The sequence below is a fragment of the Electrona antarctica genome (genome assembly GCF_951216825.1).
Source record: "Electrona antarctica genome assembly, chromosome: 18".
Classification (NCBI taxonomy): Eukaryota; Metazoa; Chordata; class Actinopteri; order Myctophiformes; family Myctophidae; genus Electrona; species Electrona antarctica.
Window position 1 is genome coordinate 27800149 of NC_136799.1, and position 12456 is coordinate 27812604.

Consider the following 12456-nt stretch of genomic DNA (forward strand, 5'->3'; position numbering starts at 1 on the left):
CCTACAGTTATCCGACTGTTGTCAAATTTCAAGCCTCAGCAGGATCTTTAAAAAAGGTCCACATTTTTATTTGTAAACATCAAATGAAAGCACAATGTTCCATCAGACATATTCTGACTAAGCTTACATACTGTCATGAGTGTTAAAGGGCTTCAAAACACACTGTTTTATGCAGGCTGATGGAGATCTTGTGCCTTTGAGAGTGACACACAGAAGGCATTTTGAAATGTTATGTCAAATGTTCAGGCCCTCCTCACAAAAAAGGTAGAGCCCACACACCGGCTTCAAGGTAAAGGTCAAGGATCACTTTGTTGAATTCTCCTCACAATAGAACCAGATTTTCATTTTTTTATCTGTGAAGCTGCCCTTATATTTTTTGATTATTTTAAAAGCAATTATATCAGACATGTACAAATGCAATACTGGTTGACAGGATATTACTTCCATTGTCAGTATAATCCAAATAGCCTGACTGAACATATGTCATCTGCATCTGCCACTGTGTGTGTGTGTGTGTGTGTGTGTGTGTGTGTGTGTGTGTGTGTGTGTTTGCACGTGCACAAGCCTGTTTGTAGTCTAGGGTTACAATAGGCTTAATAAGGCTTAAATGGCTTTCATGCTTTCAAAAAGAAAATCTGACATTACCCTGACATATATTTATGTCTGCGCGAATACATGTTAAAAAACACTATAATGAATAATTATTACAATATTGCTTCTTATGAATTTATTGTTTTACACGTTTATGCAATTATGGTTACAATTTATACTACCGGTAGAATGATTGGCAATGGTTACATCAAGCAAAACATCAATTCTCCTTGTTCTTAGTAAGTTAAAATAAATATATATATTTTAAAATTATCCCAATTCATACATAAACGCATGTGCTCCTGATCACCAACATTGTTAATGGGTTCTCACCTGGTGATCTCCTGCTGGAGTTGAGTGACACTGGGTACATAAAACACAACTCCAAAGTAAACGGTGGGCTCCAGCCCATACTTGTCTAGCTGCTTCTTCAGGGGCTTCTCCAGGTCTATCCATCTCTGTTGGTTCTGCTTGTTGAAGTACCAAAGACTGAAGTATGTTATCTGTCAGAGGAAAGAAGAAAGGGTGAGACCTCAGACCTAAATCATGCTGTGATGAAGGAAACATTCTGGCTACAAGCAGTAAATCTCACAGGCCGCTTTGGGCTAAACTATTTGGGGCATACTAGAAGGAATGCTGGATTTATTATAGTATTCGTATTGATTAAATATTCTAAATGTGACCCAATAGGATTATAGCTCATAGCTGAAATGTATAACTACATGAGTAAAAAACTAAAGACATGCTCCTATTCAAAAGCTCCAAGCCCAATCCTGAAGTATTTTGCAGTCATACTGTAATTATATGAAGAGGGGAAAAGCTCTAAGCAAGTAAGCAGGTACAGTATCTCCTGCATTACGCCGAGTATCAAACCATTCAAACAACTTCAGGAGAGTTACGGGCTGGTGCCACTCCCTGTGAACTGAAGTCTTGTGACTGCAACTCAGCAGAGGGCATCTGACAATGAACACACTGGCTAGTAAGAGAAGTAACCTGTACTGTAGGCTTGTTTGTTGAGAGTAGAATGTGGCCACAAGATTTCCATTGTAACTACAAGTGCTTTCTCACCACAAATATGAAATTAATTTATTACCCACCATTCCTGTGTAGACAAACCTTAGAGGCTGTCTGTTAACAACAACACATATACAGTACGGTTAGTATGCAACCAGCAAATACATACATACAGTACTGTAGATCAGGTCTGTTCTTTTAAGTGAAATGCTATTACTGACCCAACTGTAACAGATGTACATAAACCTTAGGGACTAGCGTCTCACTATTCTATTTGTGAAGCGGTTTGGTTTAAAAAGGAGCACACCAAGTACGTATAGAGCCCTGGGGGAGTGGGGGACCCTGATACGTATAGGGTTTTATTTATTTTATCAATTGCATTTGTGTAAGACTTGGATTTCACCCCAAATATCTGGGGGATTTCTCTGCCTGTACTAGGCCTCCATACATTTACAAATCCAATCCAAGCACTCCATTCCAGCAGTTCGACCCTCAGTTATTTCAGGGAACAGGCTTACCCGACAACCTCTAGTTGGAAGTTCACTGTATTCCTCAATGAGTGCAGTGGCTCAGTCTCATGTGGAGTGGAAGCCAGTATTGCATTACACTCAATGGAAACGAAATACTGCGACATTTCGGTCCATACAAGATTAAAACATCTCTTTATTAAACTATACAGTAGGTAATATTATTGAAAAGAGGCGTCCCAACAGGAAGGATAAGCAGTTTATATTTGGGATTTGTACATAATAAATCGGTATAAGGAATCTGTCAGTCTTGGTCCAAGGCTTTAAGTGGCTAATAAAGCACCATGACCAATGTTGTGTCAGTCGCCTATCTCATGTTGCAGACAAGACAGTCTGAAAAGGAGTTTGGGGTCATAGGATATAATTTAGAAAACATCAACTTATCCATGCTGCAGAAGTTTAAAATAACAAAATTCATACATCAATTTCAGCTAAAGGCCATGCATGCCCTTCTAGCATAGACTGAAATCCTTCTACATAAAACACATGCATGTGTTGCACAAACAAAGAACAGACTAGTCCCTCCAGCATGAAAACGAAACGTAATATAGGTATTACAAATTGTATGTCAGTAACTGTCCTACTGGGGCGAAATTATGTTAAAAAGAAAAGTCTTTAAAAGTGTAATTGAGTAAACCACACTGTGCCTTATATCCTCTTGCAAATGACTCAAGTCAGCATTGTGTGTCACACTTAGGAATAAGGCATACTTTTCCATATAACCAGCACTGTACCAGACGGTAAGCATTTGATGATTGTGCACTTTGTGCAGCCTGCTTTGCATTGGATCCCCATTAAACACTGTTAATTGAGTTGTAAACAGGAAGGAGGAAGAGAGACCCAGTGTGGGTCAGTTGGTAGTGGTGAGGGCGAGAAAAGTACCATACAGTCTTATCCGGTGATGTGGTGAAGCGGCATTAGGGACCTAATTCAAATTTGAAAGTTTCAAACCTGTTTCTCAACAACATTCTCCAGGTTATCACTGGCTCCAATAATTAAATGTTTGTAAATCTATCTACATAGTCTTTAGTTTCATTATGACCATTGTCCACAGTGACCTGCCACATACAGTGTTGTAGCTGGTGTTTGCCAATGACAAACATTTAAGTTGTGTCTTGCAAATGACATAATAGTAAAGGAATGGATTTACATACGTCTATGAAATAACAACGATACACTGATAAGGTGGTCTTATCTTGGTTTCTGCTGCCTGTCACACTAACGGTTACCTATTCTGGTATGCGTTGACCAAAACATAGCTCTGACAATCCCAAATAGGTCTACTGGTGAAAACAATCAGCACTTGTGTTTGCATGAACATACATACCTCTCTTAACTCAAGTCTCTGGGCAACTGCCTCCAAACATTCCTGTCCAGTGCTCTCCACGGAAAGTGTAAACTCAACAAACTCCCCATTTAGGAGCTGGATCCGGGTGACAAGGCAACTCTTGCTCGAGACAGTGTACCTTCGAGTCCTTTTGAGTTTTAAGCCAAATGGTAAGGGCATGTTTCCCAAACCTGCCGAAGGGCAGGTCTCCTCTTAGTCCAGAAAAACGTGTAGCGTTGCTGGTTCTCCAAGGAAAGTATGAATGTAAGGACAGGTAGTCATCAGGCTCATCATCAACAGGAAAACCTGAATGAGAGATAACAGGAATGAGACATGAGAAAAAATCTCAAGGCCTCTTTACAGCACTCAACTCTACGTGCAATTTGTTTCTTAGAATGACTGGATCTAACGAATGAATAAATACAATAATAATAATAATAATAATGATGACAACAACAAATCAAAACAATGTGCATGCATTTGCATGGTGAATGGATTTACAACTGGCTTACAATTTACACTCTAAAACAGATGTCCCACTGACTAGACAACTGGGATTTACAGCAACATTAATCCTCTTAAATCTCTGGATTTTATTTGCATTTTATTTGTTATCTGCCACTACTACTGCCAATTTGTGAAGTTTAAACTTTGTCCGCCCATGTCAAACTTCAGCTGACTTAAACTTAAGTTTAAAACAACGGTCTGCTGCTAATAAAGTGTGGCAGGCTAAACGAGTCACCCAAACAATAATAACGTTGGTTAATGTTCCAAGCATGCGGTAGCACTCATCCACCTTCCAGACCATAGTCTGATCCAGAGGGTCTGAATCCAACCACGGACCCCGGCGAGCGGCGACACAGACTCAGTTTACCACATCACAACAACCCCCCCCATACTTCAACATACGACACTTCAACAACGTTACGTGCAACATCCATCAGTATATTTTGAATGATCCACGAAGCACTAGTTAAAACAGACTAAACAAACACTAAACGCGTGAAACATACATAAATCAAACGGTTTGGTATACTTGTTACGTTATTGGACATCATTGCAGTCAAATTGCGTTAGCTCGGTAGCATGTATTCCAGCAAATAGACGCGGTCCACATGGATCTCAGTGTAGGAGAGCTGACGTCGCCGGGTAGGTATATATTGCAAATAATAACGTTCACGTTACCTGTCATATACAATGAACTGTGCTTATGCTTCGGTCGTTATCAGGTCGGCCATTTTGACGTCAGTCAAGTCTTCATCGTGAATTTAAAATGAACCAAAGCGAAGTAACGTTTATTTATCTTACATTTGTTCCAGGTTTTAATCCACCGTAACGCTCCATGCCTCCCAGAGTTCAGCTAAGTTCTTAACGCGCTTCACTTCCTGGGGACTGAAAGAGCAACAAGTGTATCCCCCATCTACATCCGCGCCGGATCTCCGTTTATAGTTTAGGGGCTTTTTATTTTTAAAACATGTGGTAAATCATGCTAACATATTCATAATTCTGTACATCTATATATGTATTTTATAACCATTCATTTAGATGTTGCATGCCCTCGAAAGCAGTTTTCGCATTTACACATTTATAGATCCTCCGTTGCGGCGGGATACATGAAGGCTTTGAGACCATGACATCAGACAGCTGGAATGCCAGGACTGGGAGCTGAAAATGCCAGAAATGGGACAGCTGCCTAGAACTGCTGGCTGCTGTCTTGTCTGTTTACTGTTTGTTGGTTGATGTGAGCGTTTGGATTTTTGTAATGTGTGTAAATGTGTGCAATTATTATTTTAATAATATGACAATGAATTTTCTTTCTACATTTGTAATCATGTGCAATCATGGAGACATTTTATGTTGATACAGTACAAATGTATTACAAATGTAAAGACACAGCAAACTTCTACAACTAAATAGTAGAAGCACACTCAGTATAGAGAAATACATTAATAAAACATTGCTTTTTGTACAATCCTGACTCAACACTATAATGCTCATATTTTGTTATCAATAGGCTACCATCTCTGCAAAACACACACAAAAAAAACTTCTGTTTTACATCAGTGCAGGTTTATGGACAATACTTTGTGTGTCACACTGTCACAGGTAGGCGTGGGCCTATGGCAGTTTCAAAGGGGCAATACTGAAAGAAAGTATTGTGAGGCTTTGGATATTGTGGTTCACCCCGTCTCTTTTTTCCCCCTTTTATCGCACAAAACTTTCACCCAGTGTCAATTATCTAATGTAATCCTGGGCACTACACTTCCTCTGCCAACCTGGGGAGGGCTTCCAAGATGCTTCTTTTCACCTGACAGGGGGGAGTTTCCCTGGCCAGACGTAGCGTAGAAGGAACACGTTATTCCGACCCGTTCCTTTCCCCTCCATCAGGCACCCTGGCCAGGGGGGGGGGGGTCGTTTAGAGACCAGGATTACTGCATGTTTTTTTGTGAGGGTACCTACCCTAGGGGACACGGGGAGAACATGAAAACTCCACACAGAAAGGCCCTTTCGCTAATCCCGCCTCAGGTATGGGCACTGATGACACGGCCCACGTCCCAGCACTCACAGCGGGTATCGAACCCAGGACCTTCTAGCTGTGAGACGACAGCACCACCGTGTCCCCCAACCTGTGTCTCTGATCACCCTGTGTCTCTGTACTTACTAAACATTCTATATTGCCATACATTGCTTTTTGAGACAGCACATAAAAAGGCAGCAACGGCCAAGAGTTGCAAAACATTGTGACAAATTCCCAATCTTGTGCATGCTCCTAATAATTTTGTGCCAGAGCATCTGCATTATGTTTTACTACGTGTCATCTGTTGTGCTTTTAATAAAGTTAGAAAAAGTGTGCTTTTTAGTCTACATTTCTTTAATGGATTTCAAAAACATAAAAACAAAATATTTTAGCCTTGTAACATATCCCTGAATAAAGCTAATATTCGGTATACTTCATCACACAATGTGATCAATGAAAAAAATAGATTTTCAAGCACAAAGCAAGACACTGTAGCACTTGAAAATCATTTTTTTAAGGAGTGGCAGTCAGAACTCGTCATCACTGAGAGACACATATGTATTATTCATATGTTGCTCAATAACTGCCTCCTGGTCGTTGTTGAATGTATTACCAGACACATGCAAAGATTCCGACAAACGTCTCCCTAGACCCTCCAGCTCATTCGATAATTCATCGCGATTGTCTTCAGATGTGATAAGATGCAGGCCTTCATCGCCAGTCACAATAGTGTAATCATTGTGCTGAAGTTTGTATTCTTGGCTGTTCAGAGTATAGTTCTCACAGAGATCCTCAAAGTCCTCCTCTTTACCTGCTTCAGTAGCTAAGACAGTTCTCTCCTTGGAGCAGGCATATAATTGTGTGGAAACAAAGAGGGGCACAGCACCTCCTGGTGAAACATGGTCTTTGACGAGTGATGCATATGGTAGGAGGTTATTGTCTTCATTGGTCTCCATTGAGCTTGAAACGCTCCTTTCCAGGCTGAGTGGCTGTTCATACACATTATGCTCCTTGGTCTCTACATCTGCACTGCATGTGGGTGAATTGAAATCCTTTCGTAACACTTCCAGACGGTGGCGCATTTTACCCTTAAAAGGAAAGCATTCACTTAAAACTTCAAGTGGACAATGCAATTTCCTGCCTATATGTTCATGCTTAATGATGGGTTCATTACCATCATTAACAAAAATAAATCAGCAAAATGTACCATTGTTGGTTAAAGAAGAACCTTACCACATCCAGCCGATGCTTATTCGTGTTAATGTGACGTTGAAACACACGCTCTAGCACCCTAGAAAAAGACAATGACATTTAAGGACTCATGCAGCAGTACCACATCAAGCCCCGAGCCACTGTTGTTTACACATTATGAGTAATTTTGTATGACTTTCATGAATCATTATGGAAAAAATATGAACCCATGCTGTCACCTGTGATTATTCATAGCCTTAAATAAATGGGAGATTAGGCGAACCTTAAGTCAGTTGAATACAGCTCATAAAAATCGCCCACCTGTCAGAGAAGAGCCCTCTGGTCAATATGTCGCTCGTGACATCAGCGATGAATTCAAGGTACATTAATTCTTCTTCCCTTTTGAGAAATTACAGGTGAGATATTCAAAATTCAGTTTGATAACATTTAGAATGTATCCATTAGCAGATGTTTATATTTGAGCTATATACATAGTTTTATAGAAAAAACTTACTCTGCAGATACTCTCATCATAATTGGAGATTTAATGCCTTCTGGTGAGAACCTTAAAAACACAACAACACTTTATTTATATAATCCAGGCACTACCATTACATATCGAAGCAAAGATTATGAAGAAATCCTACCTGGACGAGGAAAGAAAGAAACTGCTGCTTCTGCTCTTCACGTTTTTGTTTTGTTGTCTAGATACTGAGACATTGAGACCATTGGACTCATCCTCGGACCAATCATATTCAGTGCTGAATCCCTGCAAGTAAGAATTGTAACAAGGGGACAAATATTGAATCGATACTTTCCATACTTTTTATGGGATACTATTGCAAACATTCGGCAGAGCCGTTTACGCATTGAAGGTACAATAAAACTGCCTGTGACCTTGAGCTGCAGTTCATTCTCTTCTACCAATTTGAGAGATTAAGTGGTACTCATTACAACATGCCATATTGTGCATCCAATATGATTGATAGTGCGGTCTCAGTTATGTCCCCTTATGTAATTATTTTCTGGCAAGATACATACAGTCATGTTATCAATCACACTGGTTTCCCTATGTCCAACTACCGTATGTACAGTATCTGCTGTATTCCTAGCATGCAAGGCTCAAACCAATTTGATGCGTGGCGTGCTGATCTAATTTCTGTTAGCTGTCTAAAAATCATTTGTATTTCTTTCCCCCCGCGCGCGCGCGCGCGCGCGCCGCGCGCGCGCGCACGCACGCACGCACGCACGCACGCACGCACGCACGCACGCACGCACGCACGCACGCACGCACGCACGCACGCACGCACGCACGCACGCACGCACGCACGCACGCACGCACGCACGCACGCACGCACGCACGCACGCACGCACGCACGCACGCACGCACGCACGCACGCACGCACGCACGCACGCACGCACACACACACACACACACACACACACACACACACACACACACACACACACACACACACACACACACACACACACACACACACACACACACACACACACACACACACACACACACACACACACACACACACACACACACACACACACACACACACACACACACACACACACACACACACACACACACACACACACACACACACACACACACACACACACACACACACACACGAAAATAAAATTGTAAAAAAAAAAAGCTAATTGTATTGTTTTTTGCCTGTAGTACATACTGTAGCTACTGTAACTCTGGATCGCTTTGTGCATGGCCCTGATAATAAACAAACAAATAAATCAACATACCTGAGGTGGATCATCAAACTCAGTTGATGAGTATTCCCTGGTTTGTGTGCTGCATACAAGAGAAATAATTGAACAATTTGCTGAGTGCTGATTTGTAGATTTGAAAGACTTGTAAAACATCACAGTTGAGCGAGAGATAGACAAAGACAGCTTTACTGATCCTGTGAGGGAAATTCAGTTATCAATGGCAGCACAGCAGTAAGAAACACAGATCATACAGAATAAAAAAGGGACAGCAAGTAGCAGCACACTGGGACTAGAAATGAAGCACCAGTTATACTAGTACAGAAGAGGAAAAAAACCTTGCCTGGCATTCTGCACTTGGACTATATACAGTATGTACAGTAAAATAAGGTAGTCTTGTCAATATAGCGACAGAAAGAGAGAGGAACCCCACCTTCCATGGTATGTCTCCTGCCGCAAAAGTGCAGAATTCGTGCAACCTTGATTTTGTTTATTTCGTGGGGATGTGTAGTAGCGATACTGTGCAAGGTAGGAGCTTTTATCTGACTTCAGGGTCCTGGGAGTGAAGGGCTTGTCCTCCTGAGTGAAGTAGTGAGAATGTTTCTGGAGTAGGTCCCCACTATACGTCTTCTGGACAGGGTCCTGGAAACTCTTGAAGCTACTCTGTGTGCCCGGTGGAGCTGAGGAGTGTGCTGAAGGCTGCCTGTAGGAGATTGGTTGTGGACTCCTGTAGTCGAATTCTGATGAAGGCCGGACATTGTGAGGAAGGCCCTGAAAACCACCAACTGTGAATGACGGATAAACAATCTGCTTGGCATGGAAAGATGTGGTGAACTTCGGGGTGGAGACCATGGAACGACCTGGGCAGAAGTATTCTTCACCGTGAACTGATCTCCATCTCTAAAAATCAAAGATTGCATTCACAGAGATTAAAATAGGTTGCATTTTGCATCCCAAAACACAGTTTATAGTTAAGGGACGCAATAATTCTAGTTTATTTTGCTAGCTTTAGTTATAATAATAATTTCTTCTTCTGTTTTCTACATGAATATAACCACATTATAACCATATAAAATGAAATATGAAATGGGAGTTAAATGCTGCAATTTGTAAAAATGGCAAAATATGACTCCTAACGTCGTTGAAGTGGGATACAATGTCCCTGGGACTCATCTAAAAGACCATCCCTGCATCCTGAGACTCATTACATTGAAAACCTATTTACATCACTGCATAGGCTCCATTTACATTTGTGTGGGTGAAACTTGAATAGACCGCCACCCCTTCCCTAATCTCTCATTCTCTCTCCCTCCCTTTCTCTCTCACCTCACCTCTTCTGTACCCCCTCTCTCTCACTGACCAATCTCTGGTCTGACCTCGGTCCTCCCTCTCTCTCCTTTCCCACTAATACAGGACGTAAATAAAAGTATAATAAATATAAAAGATTAAGAAAGAAATCAGATTTAACGGATTAGTCCATTATTAAAATCAAATTGAATATTTTTCATGTTGATTGGTTGATAAAAAAAAAAAAAAAACCTGCTTCTCATTTAATCGATTACCCTACATGAGCGAGATGAAGTCGATTATTGGTTCTAGATATCTGTTCCTACCTGAGATGACAAGCAGGAAGCTCTGCTGTTCCTCTGTGACAGGGAGTGGGCGGAGTGAGGACGGTCACCTTTCCTCAGCTGCTCTCGCTTTATCTGGTCATTGTCTGCGAAAATTATGTATTCAAAATCAAATAACCACCCAGAAGATGAACAAAAGTGGTTTAATTTTACATTAGACAAGGATATTTTGATGAGTACAACTTACATTTTACACTACACGCCAAGCTTTTAGGTACTGAGGCATCAACGACAGCTGTGGATGAACAGAATACGTATCTAATGAATAAATATCTAAATGAATAACCACCAGCCATAATATGACCTTTACACAGATGCCAAAACCAAAGTAAAATTAATTTTATGATGATACAACAAACATTATGAAATTCATTTTCAATATTAGAGTCTCTGTGTGGCATATTGGATATCCTACCTTTAGCAGTGTAGACCTTTTTGTAATGAGACACCATGTGGTCTTGAATGATGGCCCGGGTCGTCCTGCTAGATGACCCTGGACAGAAAGCTGCATAAACAGATTAACACTGTAATCAGTTGTGCTGACATGTAAAGATAGACTGTCAGTTTTGGATGTATAATGATCATCATCATCCTCAATAATCAATATTCAACTCTAGACAATAATAACTCTTTGATATGCAATACTTACTGCTGCTTTTCAAACTTGTCTGTCCTCTGAGACTGCTAAGACTGCATCCCGATACAGGCGATGCACTCACTGCAATTTGAATGACAAGATTACAAGATTAATAATAATAACCACCAAGCCCCGTGCCGTCCGTTCTCTTTCGCCTTTGACTAAATGTAATGTATTTGAGCTAGTAACCTGTATTCAGGAGGTCCCCTGCGAAATTATATAGGCTACCATGATGACTAGCTAATACAAGTTGTAGGCTAAGCAAATACAAGAACAGCTAATTTTATCAGTTTCACTGTGATTTCTCGCGAACGCCCTCAAGGCTTCATTATAAAAAATAAACAAAGTCACTCTGGACCAACAATAAAACATGATTTCTGTCGCAGAAGATAAATCAGCCGTCGTATCGTAATGCATAATTATCAAATAATTTAATAGTTGGTCAATTATTGGTCCTTTAAAAGGATTGAGGATGCCTGACTGTCCTAGTTTCGCTACCTTAAGTAGCTTTATTAGCTTTAGCTAATTATTTATTTACCTCTCTTCGGTTCCATTATAATGCCACATTCAGCGTATCCCATGTTCCTCAGAAGTCTTCGGGTACATTAACAGTGAAGCTTGAGTGCATCCTAAAATCACAGTACGGGTAAACATTACAACGCTCTGGTGGGTGAGGTAATGTCTGTCTTATTAGCTAATGCTAGCTTCATGGAGATGAGATGAAAGCTTCTCCGTCGCCATGCTGGTTGCTATGATTGCGTGCTGCGTCATTGCGCGCATGCGTACGCAAGCACACACGCGCACGCACACACACACACACACGCACACACACCCACACACGTGCACACACACGCACACACACGCACAAACACACGCACACACACACACACACACACGCACGCACACATTTATTTATTGTGATATTGTTTACCGGTATTTATGTTTTGGTGTATTAAAGGGTCCGTATTTGATTGATTGATTGATTGAAATATTTATTAACAGTTTGCAGAATTACAGTACATTTCAAGCACAAACTCAATACAAAGACTGTTAACTCTGAGTGGACGACCCAATTAAGCATTACACTTGTTTACAAGAGGGTCCACCATGTTCACTTCTATATAGTCGTATGACAAGACACACTCCATAAATAATGTAGAATATTTGGACCAGCTAGGGACCCCATACCAGCTAGGGACCCCATACAATATTCTTGTAGATCTGCTCAAGTAATTTTCAAAAAACAAATTAGCATTAAAAAATATTAACAAATGTAA

The 12456-nt window shown here is 40.8% G+C and overlaps 2 protein-coding genes across 8 annotated transcripts in view; both read right to left on the minus strand.

Annotated features, from left to right (window-relative positions):
* ptpn21 (protein tyrosine phosphatase non-receptor type 21) overlaps positions 1 to 4891 on the minus strand; it is a 29095-nt gene extending 24204 nt beyond the window's left edge. For 2 of the 6 annotated variants that reach the window (XM_079527396.1, XM_079527391.1), the window contains exons 1-3: positions 4645 to 4877; positions 3460 to 3765; positions 925 to 1094 (exon numbers count right to left, since the gene is read on the minus strand). In XM_079527396.1, coding sequence (XP_079383522.1) covers positions 925 to 1094; positions 3460 to 3639 — 350 coding nt within the window. In that variant the 5' untranslated portion in view covers positions 3640 to 3765; positions 4645 to 4877. Of the gene's footprint in view, positions 1 to 924; positions 1095 to 3459; positions 3766 to 4255; positions 4325 to 4495; positions 4608 to 4644 lie in introns of those variants that run through there. The other 4 variants (XM_079527392.1, XM_079527395.1, XM_079527393.1 and 1 more) reach the window with 4 other exon arrangements.
* Positions 4892 to 5232: 341 nt separating this feature from the next.
* On the minus strand, positions 5233 to 11912 carry spata7 (spermatogenesis associated 7). Of its 2 annotated transcripts, XM_079528080.1 has the most exons (13): positions 11718 to 11912; positions 11192 to 11260; positions 10958 to 11047; positions 10730 to 10777; positions 10525 to 10628; positions 9345 to 9811; positions 8948 to 8996; positions 7816 to 7937; positions 7683 to 7733; positions 7490 to 7567; positions 7211 to 7268; positions 6861 to 7065; positions 5233 to 6806 (listed from the first exon to the last, which is right to left on the minus strand). In XM_079528080.1, exons 1-13 carry the CDS (start codon positions 11758 to 11760, stop codon positions 6505 to 6507), a joined length of 1686 nt encoding a protein of 561 aa, XP_079384206.1. In that variant the 5' UTR covers positions 11761 to 11912; the 3' UTR covers positions 5233 to 6504. The 2 variants fall into 2 exon arrangements, with proteins under 2 accessions (XP_079384206.1, XP_079384205.1); XM_079528079.1 differs by having other exon boundaries at positions 5233 to 7065.
* Between the last annotated feature and the right edge of the window lie 544 nt (positions 11913 to 12456).